Consider the following 25,242-nt stretch of genomic DNA (forward strand, 5'->3'; position numbering starts at 1 on the left):
CTTTTGACTTCAACAATAGTTTTGAACACCTTAAAACCATGTAGTAAGTTTGGTATAGAGTGCAGTAGTTTGTGACTTGTCTTTTTAATGGAGGAGCACTAAGGAACCCCACATTCATAAGAAGCACAGAATGGTTTGGGTTGGAAAAGACCTTAAGATCTAATTCCAGCCCCTGACATGGGCAGGGACACCCTCTACTAGACCAAGTTGCTCAGCGCCCTGCCCAGACTGGCACATGGCCAACAAAATGCTAACCACGACGGTGCCATCACAAAAACACTTTGGTTGGGTTAGTTGTATCATGACAAGGAGGGTAGCTGTGAGGGCGAATGTCTCGTGACATATGCGTTGCTGCTGGGTGGCTGCACACGCAGCATCACCAGTGAGTCAGGCAGAAGAAACTCCCGGAGATCTCCAGCTCAGTTGCCCCCTGAAGCTGTACCGTAGCCCACGCCAGACAGGTACTGACCAACGGGTGGCACAGGTTCATTCTCCAGCCCACGGGCACCTCCCGGCCTCCAGGGGGCGCGCCAGGTTCGCCCTGCTCCACCCGGAAGGCGGTCCTCGCCACGCCCCCATCCCTCTCCCGCCCACCGAACGTCACTGCGCCCCATTGGCTGCTACGCGGCCGTCTGGCGGGTGGTGGCTGCGGAGCTATGGCGGACCGGCTAACGCAGCTGCAGGACGCGGTCAACTCGGTGAGGCGGGCATGGTTCTCCCTTCTCCCCCCGCGTCCGTCTCCCTTACGTCAGGGAGTGTGGGGCCGCGTTCCCTTTTGTCCCCGCGGCCTCTGCCGCTGCATGCGTGAGGGAGAGCGCAGCCTCAGGTGGGCGTGTCACGGCGGGTTAGCGGTGGTGTGCTCCCACCTAACGCCAGGCTGGGGGAGGAGGTGCAAAATAAACCTGAAATAGCTTTTTTTGTTGAAATAAGTTTACAGTCTCGTCCCTGCTTGCAGCTCGCAGACCAGTTCTGTAATGCCATTGGAGTGCTCCAGCAGTGTGGCCCCCCAGCCTCCTTCAGCAACATCCAGACAGCAATAAACAAAGATCAGCCTGCTAATCCAACGGAAGGCAAGTCTGTCTCTCTGTGTCTCCTAATAAAATGTGAACGTGTTCTGAGCTAGTACACTGTGACACACAAAATCTGTGCTCTGTTTCATGCAGACAATTCCACTGGTATCTAGTAGAGAGACTGAAATTAAGTCATGAACTGGTGTCAGCTGCACTTGCTGCATAAGATTGTGATCGTGAAAATGTAATTTTAATTGTTAAGTAAGCATTACAGTGTATTTTTTGTGCTGGTTTCTTTGCACAGATACAGTAGCTCTACAGATGTAAACAATTTTGATAAGACAACTGCATGAAGCTGTTAGTGAGTCGTCCATTACTTCAAATAAGTCTTTTTAGAAAGAAATAAGTTTTTTTAATGAAATTATTATGTTTAAAATTCTCCGTGCCATTAACTTACTTATTTGTGTTTCTCCATGTATTATCTGCTTATATAGTTAATTAAGGAATAAGTAATGTTGAATCTTCCCATTGGCATTTATGGTTTTGCTGTTGGCTGTTCTGTTTTGGGGCTGGTTGGGTTTTTTGAGAGGCACAAGAAACACTTAGCTCATTTTCATTGATCTAAGACACTCAATTAACAAGCAAGCTAAAAGGTCTCTCTGATTTGAGAATTTCAAGTTGGTATTTAAATAACGGTATTATTCCAATCCTGAGTCTTTTTTCTTCTTCCTCTTTTTTTTTTTTTTAAATAAATCTCCCCTCCTCCTGCTGAAAATATTTTACATGTATCTTGTATCAGGTGAGGTTTGTCTGTTAGGATATCAGGGAGTTTGGAGTGCAGTTTCTAGAACATGTAAATACTAGTTCTTCAGTGGTCTGTATTGGTTTGCTCTCAGATAGTGGATTAGTTTGGAGAGCCACCTGAAAGGCTTGCATGCTTCCTCATTTTCCCTGCTGCTCTCCCAAGTGCTGGAACCAGTGTGGTGCCAAGAGCTAGATAGAGCCCTTGTTAAGGTATTAGAATAGTAGGTCATGACTGACTGCTCTTTTGATTTATCTTTTCCTAAAATTCTGAGTACAGTGACTTCAGTAAAACCGTACAGCCATATTAGCCGTGCTGATGAGGAAGACCAAAAATACCAGTTATGGTCTTTAGATATTTGAAGTCTTAACAAGAAGGCCTTAAAACTCTCTACAGGTAAACCTTGTGGTGACCCTGAGTGAGGTTTAAGTGGATATGCTGCTTTTCTTGTTAGCTTTGTTTTGTTTCTTAAGTGTACCTTTGAGAATGTCAGTCTCTTCTATAGATTTTTGCCATTAGAAGGCGTTTTCTCTTGCTTCCACAAATCATTCAGGAACCAAACAATATAAACAAATACCTAAGAACTTAAATTATAAATTGAAAAGGGCTATTCCAGTGTTTTACTGGTAGTAATGAACTTAATTCAAAATGAATGGATGCAATTCCATATTGGGAGGTTTTGTTTCTGGTTTATGGTGCCTCTTACTAAAAGTCCATGCGGTTCTTTCAATGATGTAGCAGCTAAATTAAGGTCTGTTATAAACTTCCAATACTTTTCCATTTCTCAGGGGCAAATTCACTTTTTCTGTGGTTGAATAGGGATTCTTTTTTCTTTAAACTATAAAACCCCAAATTCTTTCACCAGTGACCTGTAGCTTAGCATGATTTAAATAACCCATCTTACTTGAATCACTATCTTTGTATCCTTTTTTAGTCTAGTGGCAAACTTCAAGGCAAGGACTGAAAAGAGTCTTTAGATACTTCTCAATACTTTATGTAGTGACTAGGATGCTTAATGCTGGTATCAGTAATTTCTTAACTGGCTAACTGTGATGGAGTTCTGGCTATTTTCTCATTTATACAGAGCCCGGCCCTTTGTATAACCAGTGACCTTGTTTAATCTAGGATTGGAATCGATCTACCTTCTAGTATAATTGAGTTCCTGGCAGTTGCAATACTGTTGTTCATGTAAGAGAATTTTTAACACCTGCATCCTTGAGGTCTGCAGAACTTTCTGTGCTGTGTGTACAGAGCTGTGCTGATTTCTGATCCTGTACTGAGTAGGCTGCCTTGTCTTTTCTTAAAGAGTACGCCCAGCTGTTCGCAGCATTGATTGCACGAACTGCAAAAGATATTGATGTTCTAATAGATTCCCTGCCGAGTGAAGAATCAACAGCAGCTTTGCAGGTAAGAATGGTCTTTATTAAAATATCAGAACATAATTGAAGGCGAGCTTCTTCCTGCTTTAAAACACCTTTTTTATTCTCCAGGCCATGTAATCTTGAATAATGATTTTGTTACGAGCCTGAATTTTTCATAGGGGTAGCCTGCGAGTACTGTATAGGCTTAGTGGAAATACTGAACTTGCATCTAGTTCTGAATAAGATTATACACAGTGAGAATATTTAAAACTTAGTTTTCTGTTAGAATGTGGGTTTGGTTTCTATTTAGAAGTACTTTTATTGTAACACTGCAATACTGGAAACTGCTACCCCTTTTTTTCCCCAGCTATTAAAATATTGATACAACAGATGCAACAGGATTGATGCATTGTGGTGGTGTTGGTTTTGTTTGGTTTGGTTTTGGTTTTATTTTTTGTTGTTTTGGGTTTTGTTATGTTTCCCTTGGATAATCTTTCACGTCCTCTCACTCTCTAGAAGCGTGTTTTATTTTGTAGCTGCAGAGCCAACACTTTACTGAAGCTTTTTGTTCTTCTACAGCATTTCTGGTTGTTTGCAGGATAACCTTTAAGTTTCGAGCTCCGTCTGTCCTGGGTTCAGCAGCAGCAGTCACTTTTTCTCCTTCTTAGTAGCTGGTGCAGCACTGTGTTTTTGACTTCGGCCTGGGTATAGTACTGATAAAACTGATGTTTTCAGTTGCTGGTCAAAATGTTTACTCTGTAGTGATTTGTGTTATACCTTAGTTACTGGACTGTTTTTATCTCAACCCATGGGAGTTACATTTTTTCGATTCTCCTCCTCATCCCTCCGGATGTGGGGGGGGGGCTGGGAGAGTAAGAGAATGTCTCCTTCACAGGTTGACCACCCGAGAAGGAGAAAAAAGATGTGTAATTGCTAAGCACTTCTGTTATATACTTCCCAAAGTATAAAGGTGGTGACCACACTGGGAACGTAAGCCAGATCAGTTTCATGATCAACGATTCTATTGTATTACAAGTCATTACCATAAAGTACAATGAGACAATAACCTTAGCCCAAGCCCCACACTTGAAAAACACTAACACAGCAAATACTGGCTCTAAGTAAGCTATGACATACTGAAACTGTGAGATCAAAACCAACAACTTTGAGAGCCAATAAATCAGCATTGTGAGGAGTGACTATTTGAAACGCTGAATGCTTATCACAAATACGATTAGACACACTCCGGTCAGATCTGTCGTTATCTCAACCCTTTGTGCCCCATGTTGGGTGCCAAAAAGAACTGTCGTGGTTTAAGCCAGCCGGCAAGTCAGCCATGCAGTTTCTACTCCCCCTGCCCCTCCCCCCCCCGGAGGGATGGGGAGGAGAATCGAAAGAATGTAACTCCCACGGGTTGAGATACAAACAGTCCAGTAACTGAGGTATAACACAAATCACTGCTGCTGCCACCAATAATAATAATGATAAGAGAAATAACAAGGGAAGAGAATACGATACCACCCGCCGAAAACAAGTCCAACTGAGCAGAGCGTGCCCTTCCGGGTAACTCCCCGTTACCTCCCCGGCCATGATGTGCTGTGGTATGGAATACCTCTTTGGCTAGTTTGGGTCAGGTGTCCTGTCTCTGCTTCCTTGCGGCTTCCCCTCCTCCCTGGCAGAGCATGAGACTCACAAAGTCCTTGATCAGAGTAAACATTCCGACCACCAACTGAAAACATTCGTTTTATCAGTGCTATACCCAGGCCGAAAGTCAAAAACACAGTGCTGCACCAGCTACTAAGAAGGAGAAAAAGTGACTGCTGCTGCTGAACCCAGGACACTGTCACAAAACAGTACTTTCAGTTCTCAGTTGTAGGGTGTCCTTCTTTGGACCTGCCAAACTTGGTGCTCTTGTTTCTTCCTCCTTCTCTTTTTAGACCACAGGTAATGGAGGAGGAGTTTGGGAAGAGAAAACAGCTGCTGGTCAGGCAGCTGTTAGCAGGTGCAGCCAGTATCAAAACCTCCATTTCCTGCCTTACAGGAGCTGAACTGCTGCAAACAGCTTGGGAATCCTTTCAGAATACTCAGCTGTTTCTGACTTGCAAAAAATTCCTTGTACCCGAAGTTCAAAGAACGTAGCTGTGTTGGTTTGGGGGTTTGGGATTTTTTCTTTCTACAGATCTTGCCTATTAAACAGCATTTTTCTTTTCATTTTTGTCTAAGTGCTAGCTAGATTTGCATCAAGTATTTTCTTTTTAGAATGCAGAGTGATGTTTCTTGGAGAATCTTGGAACTGCTTTAAGATCACCTGAAGGTTTTTCACCCAATTTGATAAAATTCAAAGGCATTTTAAGAAGACTAATATTAGAGGTGCCTGCCAGGCCAAATACAAATGACTTGACAGTGACATCACATTTGGTTTTAAACAGGGGAGGTTAAATTTGGAAGTGTTGCAATTGCTGAACATACTAATTGGGCCTGTTAACACCAGCATAATTCTGTGTAACTGCATATTTAGTAGCTGAGGACAGCTGTTCTGCTGCAGACAAATTACAGGCTTCTTCCATGATAGAGCAGGATCTGAATCATCATAGTGACAGCTGATGCAGGGAAGGCGGGGTGCTCCAGAAGGAGGAGTTGGTTGTCCCATAGGAACATGATTGCCTTAGAGCTGATACTCAGTTTCTTGCTCTGTTAATACAGAATCTCGCTTCACCAGAATTTCTGATCTTTTTTCCATCTCATACTGATTCTAGTTTTTATTTTTATTTTCTGTTGTTTAATTTGGTGCAGTATTAAAGATAAATATTCTGATGTTCTTTAAAAAAACCTATTTTGAAGGTGCTTGAAACACTAAAATACATACAGGCTTTGTTGAGAAGTAGTAGACAGATACTTCACTAATACAGTGTACTTAAGCCAACCTGTTTTTTATACTAAGGTTGTCTTGATGCATGTTTCAAATCTGAGGCTTGTCTTAAATGATGAAAGGGGCTGCTACACTAATGCCCAGTACAATTTACCTGTCCCTTTTGGGTTCCCTTGTGGTGAAGTTGGCAATATATACCCTGCTCAAATCCTTACCTGCAGCCGACTATTTAACAATCAAAACTGATGGAACTGAGCTGGCTTCTCAATTTCAAACTTCTCCCTTTTGCCATCTTCCTTCTCTGATCCTTTCTCCAAGGGCTATCAAGTCCTTCATGTGTGTATTAACTGTCACTAAGGACATCAGTTTTGCAGAACAGAAGGTGAATATGTGGGTAGAATTTGTCAGTTGCCTTAAGCATGACTTCTTAAGGACCTGTATAGCTGCTTTGAAAAAAATACCAGTTTGAAACTATTTTGTTTTGTCTCTTCTATTATCCAGCTAGAACAAGTTTTAGTAGTTTTAAATTTGGTAAATATTTTTAAGTATTAGAATACTTGAAGTTAAAATTTGTGTTTCACTAAATTTTGCCAAACTGAAAAGCAGTTTGGTTCTGAAACAATATAAGGGGGGGGGGAAAGAAAAAGGTTAAATAATACAGTTTCACCTGAAATATGCTATTTAACAGAAAGGTTTAAGTAAGTTACCAAACAGTTTGGTTTGGAAGCCACGTTAAAGATCATCTAGTTCCAAACCCTCTGCCATGGGCAGGAAGGTTGGAACTATGTTATGCTTACATCTTGCTGAGCACCTTTCAGTTAAGGGAGTGGGGAAGGGGATAAATTCTCACTTCTTGTCCAGAAAAGCTGTACTGAGCCTTGAGTTGCAGTGTGAAAGAAGCTAACATATCTGTTTGGTGGCAGGGTTGTGTTTAGTCCATGTGGATGTATGCTGTTTTAGGCTGCAACTTACAACAAGTTGCTAGTACGTAGTTCAGGGGCTGAAAGGGAGTCTTCTTCCTAGGGAGCACAGGCTGGTCCATCACCATCCTTTAGTAGCAAAGCCAATTTTGTATTCTACTTGAAGATCCTCACTTCTCTCCCTTTTATTTTAAAGGCCGCTAGCCTGCATCGATTAGAAGAAGAAAACCACGAGGCAGCTGCCCGTCTGGAAGAGGTAGTTTACCGTGGGGATGTGCTGCTGGAAAAGATCCAGAGTGCCCTGGCAGACATCGCCCAGTCGCAGCTGAAGACGAGGAGCGGTTCCCACAGCCAGCCCCTTCCCGACTCGTAGCGCCAGAGGGCAGCGCGTCTCGCGGAAAAGTCGCGTCACAAACACGGCTCTGTGACAGCCAGCCCGGCCCTGCGCGGCGCTCGAGTGCTCTGCTCGGCAGTAGCAGCGGCTTTTTTCACAGCTCAAACTGCGGATTTTGTGTGAGAAATGCTCCTGCTGTACAACCGGTGGTTCTGTTCTAGAATAATGTGTACTGATGTATGTTTCCTTGATTTCAAATATTAATTTCTCAGCTTTCTTTTCTGTTCATAAATATGTCTGACTTCAGTCTGATTTGTTGCCTTGATTACACAGGCCTTAGTGCCTAAAGGGAGTTCAAAAGGAAAATATATTAAGAGTATTTGTGTAACTTGCACCTACTTTCAAGCTTTTATGTTCTTGGTGTATTTTTTGTAAGGCTCAGACAAACACGTTTGAATTAGCAGAGTTCCATGGAGACAGTGCTAGACAAGGATGTGAATACAGTAGTGGCCATCTGTTTTAATTAACAGAAATGGGAATTAAACATTTGTTTCACTACTTGGCTAGTTTACCACCCTTTACAAAGCAAGTAAAGGGATAAGTAGACTGATGTTTGCAGTACAGTGTTCTTGCCATTGGCATCTCATTTAAAAAAATCTACAAATATCTCATATGAGCATTTATTATTGGTTGTAATTCAAAAATAGGTCTTTGACTCCATTACTGCCACTTACTCTTACTGACATGCTTACTCTTACTTGCTCGTGTCACTTCTTTGCTTCTGCTGATATTCTGCATTCTCATGGCAAGTGGTGAACGCCTCTGAAGCAGACAGCAATGAAGACGCATTGGACGGCTGGGAAGAAATTAGCAATGAGGAAACTGAAAATAACTTATTATGTAATGTTGCTTTTCAGTGTAAGCGGTGGCTGCCACGTGAATGCTGTGATCAGAAGCAGCAAGAGGCCTGTCATCCCCAATGTGGGGTTTATCTTCATGCACTGAATCATTGGATGCTTTTCATCTTAGCACTATAGAAGTACCAGCAACTCTTTTTATACTGGGGGAGGTAGGGGAGAAACCGCCACCAGATAATGTAGGGTTATGTGTGTGAACTTGGAGTTGAACTGTGAGTAATTTTCTGTAATTCTGAGTTAGCAACCTTGCATTGCTGTAGGATGCTATTTATTGCCACGTAATAGCTGTTGATTTCCTGATCAAAACTACCTACTGCTATATATTGGATATACTGTCATTAACTTGAAAGTTACATGTGTTGCTATTGCCTACAGACAGATAAGAGCAATTCAAGTATGTTTTTAGCATGCTGATTCTTACAGAACTAGATGCAGCTGCTCACTTGTGAAATGAGGAGTGTAACATAGCACAGAATACATCTTATATACAGCCCGGTTTGAGGATTTAAAAAATACAAAGCTGTTCCTGCCTGTAACAAATACAAAAACTGCAGTATTTAATTAGACTGGTACTTAATTAAATATTTAGTATTATTCTGTCACATTTGCATATCTATAGTCATAAATTTAGCCTGCTCTTGTGAGGCTTTTGTACTATGCAGATTCTACAAGAGGAAAAACAGTTGGGGAAGTGAACAGGGTACAGCAGAGCCCCAGTTCTGTAATAGAGTCTTAAGAAGAGTTATGGCAGTGGTGAATAACTAAGCCATGTAAATATGCCATGTCCTAGGGAGTATTGAGGGGCCAGATTTTCATTTGAAGTCAGTCCTGGGGCCTGGTTTTGGTTGGGGTGTTTTTTTAACTGGAAAAACTGCATCTCGTGCATCTCAAGATGGGAGTGAGGCAGATTTTGTTGTTGCTTGCTTTTTAAAATAGAAAACTTAGAGTGAAATGTTTGGGCTTTGCTTGTGGATTTTTATGTGTTTTAAATTTGAGATGTCTTGAGTTTTTTACACTTCTGGAAAAGGGGGTAGATCTTCTCAGTAAATTCCCTGGCATAGCTCAACGTGTGCATCACCTCAAACCTGCTAACTTGGAAACTGTTGCTGTGGGAGATGATATACATCTTCAGGAACAATACAATTCTTTCAATTTCATATTTTTCTAGTTTTCCTACTTGCAAACTGCTGTATTTCTGCAGCCTGCTGTTGCCTTACTCTAGAAGCATTTTCTTTCAGTTGCTGTTTGAACATGCTAGCCCACTTTAAATGTGTATCTGTATCAGTTAATCACATTTGGAAGTAAACCTTAAGCAGAGGTGTAAGTACATTTGGGTACTTGTATCTAGTTTAGTGAATGTTGCTGATTTAAGAAATGCAGTTTGTGATATAGTTAAAAACAATAAAGAGAGCTCTTTTTTTTCATTGAGAAATAATGTTTTGGTGAGTGAGTAGTACTGCAAGATGCACAACCCCACTAGCTCTTGTGTGTTGTGTTGCTGTCCTAGCTGTTGTAAATCTTTACCTGCTCTTTCACAGTTTGTAAGTTGAGCTGTAAGTCTGCAGCTCAGTCAGTAAGGTTGTGTGTCTTTTGGTGGGCTCTGACATGAAGAAGAGGAAAATCCACCAATTTGCTACAGCTGTCTTAGTAGACAAAGCTTTAGACTGGTGCTTGAGGATTCCTTTCCTCTCTGTCATAGGTGTGCTGATTTGTCCAGCCCTGCTGTTGGGCTTTAAACATCTGTTTAAAACCTGTGTGTGTAATGGTAGTGATCTCCTGCGGGGGGCGGTATTCATGCAGGAGTTGTAGGGCATGCAGGATTGCTCTGTCCATACCATTTAGCATCCCAACTTTCAGTACAAACAAAAAAGGGAGGATAAGGAGGGAGAGGCACATACCTTTACAAAAAGGCATTGTACCTTCCCTGAGGAGTCTTGACTGCCTCCAAACTTCTAACACTGAAGAGAGGGAGGGTGAGGGAGAAAAAGCCCTACATAACAGTTACTACCAAATGTATCATGTTACATGCGAGAGAGCTGTAAAAGGAAACTTTGGTTGAGACAAGAGAATAAGTGGATGTAAAACATCATGGGAAGAAAACAAAAGTATTGAGCAAGGTATAAAACGGTTCAGCATATTGCGTTGGACAAGGAGCACTGCCCAGGGAACAAATTGTGCTTTGGAGAAAGGTAGCACAGAGCATAATGGAAAAATCCATTGAAAAACAATCTTGACCACTTCAAATGAGCAAAAGCATCTCATGCTGAGAATCCATACAGCCCACTGGCAAAGATGTTGGAATCAATTTAGTAAATACAAGCGGGTGATCAAAGCCTAGTATTCTTTACTGTAAGCAACCATGCTCAGAGGAAAGGAACACCTCATGGCAGCTGTTTTCGTTTTCAGATACAAGAATGTGGAGGAATTCATACAGTTGTTTTTAAAGATACTGAGAAAAGGGCATTAACAACATTTTAGCTTCCTGTCTTTGTGAAGTTAATCCTGGCTTAACTACTGCAGGTCATCACTGGAGATCTGGGAGCTTCTGCTGTGTGTGGCATTGGGGAGGGGTCCTGGCCATCCAGGCAGAATGGATAACAAAAGTTTGTGGAAGTTTGCAGAAAAACAGGCCAGAGACTGCCTAGCTGGGGAGCCGCTCTGCTCAAGTGGACCTCGGGGTCCTGGCAGGCAGCAAGCTGAACAGGAGCCAGCAGCTGGCCCTGGCAATAAGAAAGGCCAACAGCATCCTGGGCTGTGTTAGCAGGAGCAGAGCCGGTAGATTGAGGAAAGTGATTACTTCATGTGTTAGACTGCATCTGGAACACTGTACAATTTGGGCCCCCCAGCATCAGAAAGATGTTGATAAACTGCAAGTTCTTCATGAGGAGAGGCTGAGGGGCTATGTTGGGAGAAGAGATGGCTTTGGAGGCACCTAACAGAAGCCATGCCTGTGGGGAGGTTATGGGAAAGACAGGGGTGCATGGCAGAAGAGCAATGCAGGGTGGACATAAATTGAAACAACAGAGGTTCAGACTGGTCATGAGGAAAAGCTTTTTCAACATTAGGACAATGAAGTTTTGGAACCATGGTCCCTAGAGAAGCTGAAAATTGTAGGAGGTTTTTCAAGACTTGGCTGGACAAAGCTCTGAACAACCTCATCTGACTCCACAGTTGACCCACCTTGGAGCAGGAGGTTGAACTAGACACCTCCTGAGGTCCCTTCCCACCTGAATGATCCTATGGATACTAGACACATTAACAGTTTCAGAAAGAACCAAGAAAGTATTAAGGAATGTTGTTGTCCCTTTTCTAGAAAGGCAGATCTGGAGGACAGAAAACTTGAGGTATCTGGTATCAGCCTCATTCTTATTGATGAGATTTTGTGATGTGGGTCTCTGCAGTGGGAGGCCGTTGAGTTGACTTTGTGTGCGGTGTGAAATTCCATGCTGTAGTGACCCAAGTTTCCAACAGGTGCCCTTGGAGAGTGTGATATGCAAAATCCACATCCTACACTCGGAGAAAATTGATCTGTCAGATGATGCTGACTCACTATTAGACAAAGGCAAACTCCTCTATAGAAAGAACTTGTATTTGTGTTTTATATAGCTTGTTAGGTAGCCTTACATAAGGAATAATAAAAGCCCTATTTTGAGGCATCAAACCCGAGACGAGAGCAAACATTTTATTCTAGCCTTTTCTGTCAACTCTATGGCAGAAAGTTTGAATTACTTTTATTGACTTAGGAACAAATTGGTCATTGACTGACAGGACCTTTTTACCCCAATCCCTAGGTCTATATTCTAGCCACAAAGGGCACAGAAAACAATGTTTTTACATGCTTCAAATATGTCATAGAATCACAGAATGGTTTGGGTTGGAAGGGACCTTAAATCTCATCCAGTTCCAACACCCCTGCCATGGGCAGAGACACCTTGCACTAGACCAGGTTGCTCAAAACCCTGTTTAGCCCGGCCTTGAACACTGCTGAGGATAGGGCAGGCACTCTGTTGTACATGCTTGCAATGAGCAGTATCCACAGTGGAAATAATCTTCAGGAAGTTTTGTCTGTTTTAAGGTACATGCTTTGTAGAAGCATAGCTTCACGATTACTACATGCTGTTTGTGTACACTTACATGCAGGTTTTATGTTTATTTTTGTTTCTTGGAAAGCCTTGTAGGAAACCTTCCCTCTTCATGGTAGCTAAGCAAGCAGACCAGGTATTTTATACCCTTGCTGCTTCTGTAGTCAAACAGCATAGCCAAGTAGCCAGGCACATTCAGCTCCTGTTCTGAGCACAAAAGGACTATATGTATTTTATAACAGTTTAGACCACCACCATGTTTCTTCTGTTTTTCTGTTTATAGCTAACACTCAAGTCAGCAGAGCACAACAGTACAAACAGCTCTTTCCCTGCCTATTTTAACTTGATATTTACTTGATATCAGGGTCCTGTATTTAGCTTCTTTCACCTTAGATGCTTCACTGAAGGACTAAATGAATTAATGTCGTGAAGTGAACTTTGTAGCTAAGTAGGGACCATGCAATTTGGTTGCAAAACATCCTTTCTCCACCCTGCCCACTTTAAAAGAGAAGATTGAAATCAAAGCCCTCTTTCAGGAAACAATGTGCTTCATTCTATGGCTGTGTGGGAAAGCAATTGACTAAACAATAACTTTCCACAAATGCTAGAGAAAAATCATAATAATTTTCCCAAGTCATGATCCAAGGGAGAGAAGCCACATTCATAAAGAGGACAACACCTTTGAAGCAAAGAGCTCCAAAGAAGAGGGCTCTTGCATAGAGATTGTGGAAGTGGGGCTTCCACAGATTGCTCTCTGGTGTCTTCTCCAGGTGTTTGCAGAATGAGGAATAGAAAGAAGTAACAGTCTGCTTGATGCTTTCAGTTGGGACAAACAGGGGAAGGCAAATTTTATCTCATTGCTGAAGAAGAGGGATTTTAAAGGAAAAATTTCAGGATACAACCATACGCAACCAAATAATGTATGCCTTTCTGGAAGAAAAAGTCAGGGTCCACTCTCTCTGCTTCCTTTCCAGAGGTATCAGAAAACGGGTGGGTTCTGGTGACAGCCAGCTGCCATTTTATTTTGGATACATCATCAAACACTCAACATAAGCAAGTACTAATTTTGATAAGTGGGCAGTTTTCAGATCCTGCAGTTAGAGAAATCTCTCTGTATGTGACAGCAAGCACTCCGTGTGCTTAATGAACCTGGGATTGAAAGGAGAGCTTTGGCAAAGGAGGTTTTCACTTGGTGGTGTTTTAGAAATTGCAATAAGCTGCTGTCAGGAAGCTTTCTCTTGTGCAGCAGTGCAATGAGGGCGCAGAAATTTATCACAGCTCTACTGTAAAAATGTCAGCAGCATCACCCAGCTCTTGTCAAATGGCATCTGATGGAAAGGAGGCAGACCCTTTATTTCAGTGTGACTAAGTTAGTGTGTGTATAGTTAAGGAAGCATCCTGCCTATCCTAGGTGCCATGAAGCAGGACATGTGCCTCCCTGAACATTTGCTCTGTGTTTTACGAAGAAAGAGGCACACAGTGTAAAACGATGGAAGGGAAACACTGCCGTGGAGAAGAAAAAACATTTTAGGTGACTTCAAGGGCAGTGAGTGAGTATATAATGTCCACCTAGCATCAGAACCTCCTGATACATGGTACCTTCTCTCATGGGGCTCCTGCTACATGACTCTCCCTATAGCATCACAGGGCTGAGGCTGCACTGTGGACATGCCTTCAGCCTCATGAATGCAGAAGCTGAGTCGCGCCTACACTGAATTCCTAAAGGATGTACAACATGGTCCTCCTTTCCCAAAAGTCACTGAGTTTGAATGTAAAATTATACAACTGTTTAAAATTACACGGTTCTAATTTGCACTATGGGAGCCAGCTATGAAAAGATGCCTACAGATGATCTGTTTCCAGTTTGCTTTAGCCATCCAAGAGTTCAAAACACTCTGCTTTAGTAGTCATTGTTAACAAAGATCAGCTGAAATTCTTATGTACTACAGAAGTCTTGAGACTTTCAGTGTGTCAGACAGATGTACAAGGAGTGCAGAGTGGGATCTGCTCTTGCTTATGCTGACCAACGACAAGGGGAATCCTTCACATGACTGCAGTAAGCTGTGGAGGAAGCTCCTGGTGAGCTTAGAGGGAGTGAAATCCTCCAATGAGACAGAATGAGCAGCTCTGACTTGTTTTGGTGTGCTCAAGCGTGCAAAGTGTAATTCTACTCATCGCATTAGTTTGCTTTCCTATCTTGCTTCCTCTGCAGGCATTTTGCAGCAGCTGCAAGTGAATGAGTGTACAGCCACCGTCACCTGTGTGGTTCCTTCCACCTAGCCCTTAATTGATCAATTAAAAGTAATTAATCCCTGTCAGCCTCTCAAACAGGAGCAGGAGTTCAGGTGATGAGGTGTGCTAAAAGGCAGTGGTTTAACCTTAGGTGTAGCTGGGGAGCAAGGGACCAATATTTACAAAATCTGTGTCATGAGCTGGTATTTATGATTAAAGAAATCACCTGGCATCTGTAGATGCGAATATTCCACAACTGTGTTACTTGGTATTTCTGACTAGGTTATGGTTAATTGTGTGTTGTGCCACAGTGGATGCTGACCTCATCTGAAGACCTGACATTGATGGGCTTTGGAATAGACTGTAGATTGGCAGGCTAAAATGTAAGAAAAACATTCCATGGAAGCTATTTCTGGAAGAATCCTATGGAGCAGCATCAGAAATTAATCTGGTCATTTAGGGTAATTAAGTGATAGTATTTACCACAGTAAGAAAGATTATGCTTACACTCTGCACAGCTCTTACTGCTTGATCACTGCCAGAATAAAGCTGCAATAACATAACTTCTCAAATAATGAAGATAAAGTGTAAACAGGTCACAGTCTGCCTTGTAAAGGGAACTTGTGGTTCCTTTCTGTCGATAACATCTGACACTGAGGTGTGGCAACTGAACTTCAGCAGTCAACTGTACGTTTTCAGACTTATCTGTCTTCAGAGCAGGTCATGTTATGATTTATAGCTTTTTGAAGTGTGATGTTTTTTCAACCCAGCTGTGAACACATCTAGAGCTGGGTGTGGTACATGAAAGCTGAGGCTTCCTTTGGAAACTCATTAGGGTGCACTGGTATGTCTGACCTACAGGTTCAGCATTAGACTGATCCTAAAATTTAAGTTCAGAAAGACAACATCCCCACTCTTAGTGATAGGGATCATTAAACCTATTTCTTACCAGGCACTTAATCTAACAAATTTCTTACTACTATAGGGAAAGGGTACCTTACAGCATCTTCGATCACCTGTGCTTGCTTCCTACGCTACTTTAGTATTTATGGCTCTTGGTCTTTGGTGCTATAACCTTGTGGTGTGAGATGCTGTTGTTCTGTGGTGTCAGTGTTGGGGTTGTGTGACTGGATGCTTCTGAGCTAAATGTGATGGTGTGCAGTTGGTCTGGCTCACCCTAGCAGCCCCTTTCATTTTCATCCTGTGTTTAGTCCTTGTCATGGTACTTCTGATCTAACCTACGCACAAAACCTGACCTTTTCGGTGTTAACAGTCTGTCGCAGACATTTATTACAATACCCCAGTGAGGTCAAGGGAATGTCCTTTCCCAGATATGGGAGTGCAGGACTGTGCTGGAGTGCTTGCAAGGAGACACTGCACTGCAGAACTTTTAATTCTCCCCTATGATTCATAATCCTGACGTACTCAGGAACTCCTATACCAGACACAATAGAGCCAGCTGTTAGACTTGCCAGAAATGCGTTGTTCTGGTATTTTAACCTTCTGTAAACCTATGCTGAGGGGAGAAGTGTGTCAAAATTGTACCCTTCCTCATTTTGACCACCCTGGATTGTTCCCAGGAGCTGGATTCCTCTTTCAAAATCATCAGGTCAGTCTGTTAGTCTAGAAGAACAGCATTTTGAAGTAAAAAAGTCTACTGTAGAAACTGCATTTAGACTGTGGTCACTTTTGCTTACAGTTTTCAGGGCATGCCTTACATACCCCTCTGCAGAACATTCTTGAGGTCTCATGCCAGCCTTTTCTCTCAAAGATGTTCTACCTTGCCTGGAATCAAACTGTCCCTAATTCAGAAAGACAGATTGAGAACATGTAGAAGTGGCTCATGCACTAGTATGAGTCAGTATATCCAAGGGGAGGAGGAAAGACACAGCTTCCAGTCCTTGCACAAATAAATACATGAAATAAAAGTGCTCCACCAAGAAAAGGGATGTGAAGGTTCACCACTCCAGAACAGTCTAACCCTAAAGTTAGGACTGGAAAATGAGTAGCTTAAGTTCAAATCTCAAATCCTCTCAGTCAAAATGGATTGAACAGATTACATAATAAACTTTGGGGATAGATAGAAACTTGGGATGTATAAGGAAAGGATTGCTGTGTAGGATGGGAAGGACAGAAAAAGAGTACTGCAGCAAGAAAATGGGCAAGTAGTAGTCCCTTGCTGATAATCAAACTCTTGAATGACCCATTTAGTTGAATTGTGTGTCCTGATAAGTGAACTATCTGCTTAGCACCTTGTGACAGGAGACATATTCATTCTGAACTGGAACAGAGCAACAGAGAATTATTTTCTGTGGCTGAGATGAAACAGCCATGTATGGCTGTGTCTATTTCTGCTGTTTACTTTGCCATACTTTTACCTGCTTTTTCTCTGAAATGAGGTTTTCATAGAATCATAGAATAGTTAGGGTTGGAAAGGACCTTAAGATCATCTAGTTCCAACCCCCCTGCCGTGGGCAGGGACACCCCACACTAAACCATGTCACCCAAGGCCTCATCCAACCTGGCCTTGAACACCACCAGGGATGGAGCATTCACAACCTCCCTGGGAAACCCATTGCAGTGCCTCACCACCCTCTCAGTAAAGAATTTCTTCCTTATATCCAATCTAAACTTCCCCTGTTTAAGTTTGAACCCGTCACCCCTTGTCCTGTCACTACAGTCCCTGATGAATAGTCCCTCCCCAGCATCCTTGTAGGCCTCCTTCAGATATTGGAAGGCTGCTATGAGGTCTCCATGCAGCCTTCTCTTCTCCAGGCTGAACAGCCCCAACTTTCTCAGCCTGTCTCCATACGGGAGGTGCTCCAGTCCCCTGATCATCCTCGTGGCCCTCCTCTGGACTTGTTCCAACAGTTCCATGTCCTTTTTATGTTGAGGACACCAGAACTGCACACAATACTCCAAGTGAGGTCTCACGAGAGCAGAGTAGAGGGGCAGGATCACCTCCTTCGACCTGCTGGTCACGCTCCTTTTGATGCAGCCCAGGATACGGTTGGCTTTCTGGGCTGCGAGTGCACACTGAAGCTGGCTCATGTTCATTTTCTCATCGACCAACAGCCCCAAGTCCTTCTCTGCAGGGCTGCTCTGAATCTCTTCTCTGCCCAAACTGTAGCTGTGCCTGGGATTGCTCTGACCCAGGTGTAGGACCTTGCACTTGGCATGGTTAAACTTCATCAGGTTGGCATCAGCCCACCTCACAAGCGTGTCGAGGTCCCTCTGGATGGCATCCCTTCCCTCTGGCGTATCAATCGAACCACACAGCTTGGTGTCATCGGCAAACTTGCTGAGGGTGCACTCAATCCCACTGTCCATGTCACTGACAAAGGTGTTGAACAAGACCGGTCCCAACACCGATCCCTGAGGGACACCACTCGTTACCGGTCTCCAGCCGGACATCGAGCCATTGACCACAACTCTTTGCGTGCGGCCATGCAGCCAGTTCTTTATCCACCGAGTGATCCACCCATCAAAGTGATGTCTCTCCAATTTAGAGACAAGGATGTTGTGTGGGACAGTGTCGAACGCTTTCCACAAGTCCAGGTAGATGATGTCAACTGCTCTACCCCTGTCCATCAGTTTCGTAGCCCCATCATAGAAGGCCACCAAATTGGTCAGGCAGGATTTCCCCTTAGTGAAGCCATGCTGGCTGTCACCAACCACCTCCTTGTTTTTCATGTGCCTTGGCATGCCTTCCAGGAGAATCTGCTCCAAGAGTTTGCCAGGCACAGAGGTGGGACTGACTGGTCTGTAGTTCCCTGGGTCATCCATTTTCCCCTTCTTGAAAATGGGGGTTATATTTCCCTTTTTCCAGTCGTCGGGAACTTCACCTGACTGCCATGATTTTTCAAATATGATGGACAGTGGCTTAGCAACTTCATTCGCCAGCTCCTTCAGGACCTGTGGATGGATGTTGTCAGGTCCCATGGACTTGTGTACGTTTAGGTTTTTAAGATGGTCTCGAACCAGATCCTCTCCTACAGTGGGCCTAGGGTCTTCATTATCACAGTCCCTCTGTCTGCCTTCCAAGACTTGGGTGGTGCGGTCAGAGACTTTGCCAGTGAAGAGCGAGACAAAGAAGTCATTAAGAACATACAAGAGACTGTCTTGTTGACTTGATCTCAAGATTCTCTGGCAAGTCAAAATAAATGTAATTAAATATTAAGGAACTGGGCAGCAAATAATGGGTATCCGAAGGGTACCACAGCTCCTATACAGAATAGTTTGACTGTATTTAACAGATATACACTGTTCGCCTGATGAAAAAGGTATACTTTTGACACCTTCTTTTGACAATTTGTAAGTTGATTTAGTTTTTGAAGTAATTGCTAGAAAGATAGGCCTCAAAACAAACTGCTCTCATTATCCACAATGAAGAAGAGTGCAAGCATTCCTCTGGCACCAGTACCCCATCTGGAGGGACAGGTGTTACTCTTTGTCCATTCAAACCCAGTGTTTTCCCTCAGATCAGTAGGAAGGGATTTCCCCTGTGTCCTTCATTATGGTTTTAAGCAGATTACCCAATGAACCGTGTTACCACTTCATTTCATGCTGGCCACAAGATGAAAGGACTTTGGCTTTGGACAAAACTGTCCTTTGTTACCAGGGAGATTAGCAAATGAGTATGTCAGGATGAAGAATGGAGCAAGTCAATCAAGAAACAAAGCAGTGGAGATCCCCAGTGCAGACAGGGTCTGAGTCTCCACTACATGCCGACTGTCTCTGCAGTGTGACAGGATAAAAGGACCAGGGAAGGACTAGGGCTGTAGTTCAGCAGCAGTTTCATGAGGAAGGGTTGTCCCCTTGCCACTGGGGATAGATGCACATGGATGACCAAAGCTGCAGTGTGTTTTGGACATTAGACTAAAGTATGAAACCTGTACTTTTAGGGATTTTCCTGCCTGACGCTGATTTTCTCCTCTGCCTCAGTTAGGGAGGTGCTGCCAGCTTGCAGACAACAAAATGACACTCTGAAAACCATAACACAAATTTAACCAGTTTTTTAAAACTTGCATGCTTTAATATTGCAAATGATTGAGATACACAGTAAATAAACCTGTGAAATGGGAATAGGTTGGGTGGGGAAAAAAAGCCTGAATTGACTGAAAGGTTGAGGGAGCCAGAATATGTCAACAACATGCTTCAATTACTCTTTGTATTAGTGCCTCTACTACTGCTACAGCCTTCAGAAAACTAGCTCTGTAACTGCCTCTACTTCGAGGTAGGAAAAAAGCAGTCTAGGCTGACTCACAGGTGTCTGGAAAGGTCAAAATACTTGTTTCATCACGGTATTTTCAAGAAATTATTGTAGAGTGATGTCACCCAAGGAAAATGTCATCCAACAAGAACTGCCTGTGAGTTTGCCTTTATTAAGAAGGTTGAATAGTTCAGTCTGTGTTAATGTTTAAGCTGATCAGACATTTCTCACTAATCAAGTTTTCATTAATGTCTCTTTGGTGAGGCAGTGGGACAGGGGTTTTGAAGACTTACATCATTCCCAAGGTTGTGCCCATACTTAACTGCTATGTTTACTTATCACATAGGTTTGTCGGTACCTACTTTGGCATATCAATGTTAAAAATAGCTTCAGGTGCTGAGCAGAGAGAAAAATAATCACATTTGAAAGACTTCAGGGAGTTCTCAGATTCACGCCACAGGCACAGACATTCAGATAGACACAATTCTTCTTGTCTCTCCTAAGGGTAGGCTGGCTTGACCTAAATACTCATGTAAAAGACATTAGAAAAAACTAGCTGTATTTGGTAGCTAATTAAAGTAAATAAAGAAGAGTTAATAGAAAACAAAAGGTGAACGTTGTGTGCAATGTTTTGTTACTGAGGTCACCAAATCATCCTTCAGAAACTTCTCTCCAACTAAGGCTGATTTTATGCCATCTAAAAATCAGGGTGGATGTATACATGGAGGAGAGTCTGGTACTATGTGCTTCTCAGCAGTGAATTATGTGCTTGTCCCACACCTCCTGGGGCCATACCCTGATGAGTTACAGCTCTTTATAGACTCACAAGAAATACAGACTTAAATATTTCTAAATGGTCTCCAACCACACTGACAAAGCAAATGATTATTTTAAGCTGTGGTATGGCATTAAAGCAAAATCAGTCTGAGTGTCAGAAGATGGGAGATAGAAAGAGGGAGAAAAGGAAACTCGGTGATAGACAACAGAGTAAAATACTGCCAACATCACACAATTGCTTGTTAATCTACTCTTTCTGCCCCTTGCCTCCTTGACCTATCATCCCTTCTACCTTTAAATCAAGTTTAAGCTAAGGCAGCTGGATTCACCACCTTGATCTCTTGGCAGAGAGACCATGAATGCTCCCCCTCCGGCCTTTCCTACATTCACGCTGCAAAGCTTTTCCTTATCCCTTTTTTGCCTGGCTTCAATATATTTCTACCAGTGGGTGTCTTGACAAGTGCTCTCTGTGCCTGCCAATATCCAGTGGTGCCCTAACTCCAGTCACCCGCCTGTGCTCCCTCAAAGGCTCTCTGGCCTCAAGGATATGGCACAGCTGTCCTTCCAAAACCCACTGGCCTTGCAGTTGGCTCTGCTGCTCATGACCCCTTCACGCTGCTATGTAAGCAATGCTTTCTCCAGAAAAATAAAACCAGAGCTGCTGTGTGAATCTATAATCAGGAGCTTCCAGAGGAGACAAGAAACACGTTAGCCATGAGCTTTATAACACATATTGTCAAAGTCTGGGAAAAGGAATTCCTTGCCAAAGGGATCTGGAGAAAGAATGAAAAGAATAAGAAAATAATTTTGATCTTCCTCCCCCTCCTCACACTCTTCCCCATTTTATTTTCCTCCCTTATAATTACTTATTTTTGCTTGTGAAAGTCCAAGTTTCTGTGAGCTTATAGTTCTCTCCCAGGAAAGAGCCAGGATAGATGCTGTGTGTGCAGTGGGTTATAGGGTGACAATGAGTTAATATTGCCCTTAAATATGCTTGTGAAGCCCTGCACCCCTCATGTCCCGCACCCCACATGATTTTAGGAGTGGTATTTTCCAGGTGGCATTGCTGGTCTTCTTAAATGTCAGGCAAGCAATTTGATGAACTTTTTAAAGTACCTCTGGCTTATTACAGTATAAAAATAAGCCTGCCTTGACCTATTTTGAACTCATTTCATAGGAACACAATCTCAGTTGATGTTAGAGGTTTCCAAAACATTTCGGGAAGCATTTTAAATACAGTGCATTAGACTTAGCCTTCTTTATGGCCCTGATTCAGCACTTATGTATGGCCACGATCTGATGTGCTAGTGCAATACCATTTGCTCCAAGTTATGTACGTTCTGAACTGCCTCTGCTGGGAAGCAATAGATCAGCCTTCTCATCATGCTCCCTGTCTGCCCCTGGCTTACTGGAGACATTAATGACCTAAGCAAGTGACTAAATCAATTGAATACAATATAGACTTCTTTAGAGAATGTTAGTGTCAGCTGGTGCTGTTGAAGCAAGCTTCGTTTATTGGCACATGCACACTATGCCGTAAAACATTTTGCAGCGACACAAACTTGAATCAAAATGCCAGACCTAGCATTCCCAACACCAGGGAAGACTGCATCCAAGTCTTCCCCTGACTCAGCTTTCCCTCAGCATTGACTGAATCCTTTCATTCCTCTTCTGGAAACTCCTTTGCTAGAGGGGCAGAGAAAGACATAGTAACAGCACTGTAGAAATGTAGGTGGTTCTGCCCCTCCTGAAAGAAGCTGCTGTGGTGCTGTCACCACTGGCCAAAGGCTGTTAGCCATTTCCATCATCCAGCATTTCTGTACCTGAATCAGGAATGGGCAAGTCTGAACGTAGCTGGTCAAGTGCTGTCTATATTCCCAAGTAACACATTTCTGTGCACAGTAAAGGCTCTTCTTGTCAAATATTACACACAGTTATTCGTAGATTTGATCCAGAAAGCAATAGGCAAGTCAGGGTTGACACCTGAAGTAGTGCATGAAGTATTAGTTAACTCCCACATGTTTTTCAGCTTTATCTATAAATATCAAAATCCCCTCCTATAGCTCTGTGCATATGAATACGTATACAGACATCACACACACATACGATGTTTGTCTGTGAATACAAATTTGAAGTTGTATTTAACATTTTCATATTATTCTATGTGCTACTGAAAAATGAAATGTTTAAAAGATATCCAAGGAAATTATAACGATCAGGGATCCTCTTCCTGTCCTACCACTCGTGTTCTTGCAATTAGGATGAATTTCTCTAGGTCGTGCCAGCAAAGGATGGAATATCACTGAGGCTTTGCTGACTGACATTTGATCTCCCTCCCACCCCAACCCCCCCCCCCCCCCCTTTATCTCTTTTCTTGGATCCTCTTCTTCTTGTGGTTTTTTCCCCCATTCCCACTTGTCTTCTCACAGGATATGAGTAACTGGCACTGAAGTCAAAACAAGTTGCTCACTTCCTCTATCAGGGAACTCAGATTCCTAAAGCACACACTCTGCAGAAACACACAAACATTGCATGCCTGCTCCAGAGTGGGAATGAGCTCTTAGGAAACAGCCTTGTAAGGTTTCTATCACTACATGGGTTGAACCAGGTGGGGAAAAACACATGATGAAACTGTTTCATGAAGTATTTTTGTGTCTGGAGAATGAAGTAATACAGAATGGACAGTCATTTAGAAGCTGACGTTATGATATAAATTGTGTGGTTTCATGGAAAAAAGGACCATAATATTTTATTTCCTTTGAGGCTTCCTGTTAGTTCTTGTTCTACACACACTGCTTTGTCTAGGAAATTGTTCATCTACTTTCTAAAATTAAGAATTACACTGGATCTCAATGGGCACAAAGTTTTGTATTCACATAAAAAGTATTTCAGAGTTCGAAAAATGGTCAAATCAGGTTGTTGGATCTGAATAGTCCCACTCATCCATGGTCTCCAGGTCTTGTTAGGAGCCTCCCCAAGCACTCATCTGAACTTGAATTTCTCTTGTGCCTATACAAAAAACACCTTAAAGCCCAGCTGGAGTGAACTTTGCACTTCAAGCAGACTGCATCAATGTTTACTCACAACTTCCTCTTGACTTATGAACCTCTCTGAACCATGGCCTTGCAATCCCCTCTGAAATACACTGTAGAGCTGATATGAAGTAACAGCTAGTGCTTACTGTAAGCCCTGCTGTGTCTCCAGGGAGAAGCCTGGAAATGTGGCTCATGATCAAGACAGAAGCTGTTTGAAGATAACACTGCCTCATGCTTGCATGTGCTTGTAGTAGGACTTCAAATAACCCTTTTAACTCTAGTCCTTGGATGGAGACTAGAGTTGAGAAAGACAAACTCTCGAGATGGTTTCCCTACATGGAAAACTCCCATTTGGCTGACCCTGCAGGCGATAAAACTCTTAAGGCTGTAGTAGCACTTGTGGTTATGTTTTTAAAGCTGAAGTAGGCACCATGAATGAAGCTGAACACAGGCACAAAAATGACAGAAAACATCCACTCTTCATTTCACTGGATCATACGCCAAAATGCAAGGACAAAACAGATGCCTTTCAGTGCTGCATTAAAACAGGTACTTCTGCTGGGCTGCGGGATACGGTCCTCCACTCCTGAAGCCAAGCTTACTGCCTTCAGTATAGCAAGTTTTACTTCAAGATATCTTTCTCCCTGTCCATCTTTTTCTTTCCCTGCTTCTGCAGTGTTTGCTGTTTGAACACTTTGAGTCTCAGAATGCAGGTGAGAGACCTCTGAACAAAAACCTGAACTTTAACACCACTGTGAGTATGAGTGCTGAGACACAAAGAAGGATGCTGCCTTTATCCCTCCACAGGGATGTAAGAAAATCAGTACAATCATTTGTGGGCTCAGGGAGAAGAAGCAGCAGTACAAAAGCTTTCTCACAGAAATACATTGATTTGCCATTCATATAAAACCTGTATTTGCACTTGCTGAAGCCCAGTAAATGCAATGTACAGGATAAGAGCATGGAAAGGAAACAGAAGTTTTCAGGATAAGAGTGACTTAAAAGTGTGGTGTATGGAAGAAACACATACAACACAAAAGATTTCTCTTTTATTCCTGGCTTCACAAAAAGGTGAGATAATGATACAGCTGTCAGAAACTCCGGATGTTTGCAAGAGATTTTGTGCTCCAAGAGGTTGCTCCCCTGGAGAAAGTCCTCAGGATTCCCACAAATCCAGCTGGAGTTAATTAAGACTGCTGGAAAGAAAGTACAGAAAGGCTGTGCCCACCAGTTGCTTTCAGGTTCCAGCAGAGATGCCAAGAAGTTGTCTGGGTGGTTTCACTGACATCTCAGAGCAATATCTGAAAATGCTGACATCATTAGGCTTCATTTCTGCCAAAAGATGAAAAGCCTCCTTACAGAGCCTCCAATATAGAGTCTCCTTTTTCTGCCATCTATTCAGTTGCTCACTTGTGCAGCTTAGAGTGCTTCACCCTTCAAAATAGCATCTCATTTTAGGGAATGCTGTCAGGATCCCAAAATCTGTGCCATGAGTACTGTCAGAACTGGCTCCAACCTTTGCCTTGTCCTGTCCAAAGGAAGAGCTGCCAGATCAGAGCTGAGAAACACTTGCTGCACAACACAGAAGGTTTTCACATCTCTTCCCTTTCCTTCAGGGATAAATTCCAGCCTCAAAGAAGTCAAAGGCTAAAGTATCATCAGCCATCCCCAAGCATATCTTGGCATTACTT

At 42.8% G+C, this 25,242-nt stretch overlaps 1 protein-coding gene across 1 annotated transcript; it reads left to right on the forward strand.

Annotated features, from left to right (window-relative positions):
* The first annotated feature begins 599 nt into the window (after positions 1–599).
* Positions 600–9,648, forward strand: MED21 (mediator complex subunit 21). Its single transcript, XM_080617792.1, has 4 exons — positions 600–698; positions 956–1,070; positions 3,119–3,219; positions 7,159–9,648. Exons 1-4 carry the CDS (start codon positions 657–659, stop codon positions 7,333–7,335), a joined length of 435 nt encoding a protein of 144 aa, XP_080473918.1. The 5' UTR covers positions 600–656; the 3' UTR covers positions 7,336–9,648.
* The last annotated feature ends 15,594 nt before the right edge of the window (positions 9,649–25,242 follow it).

Source organism: Psittacula echo (genome assembly GCF_963264785.1).
Source record: "Psittacula echo genome assembly, chromosome: 1".
Taxonomy (NCBI): domain Eukaryota; kingdom Metazoa; phylum Chordata; class Aves; order Psittaciformes; family Psittacidae; genus Psittacula; species Psittacula echo.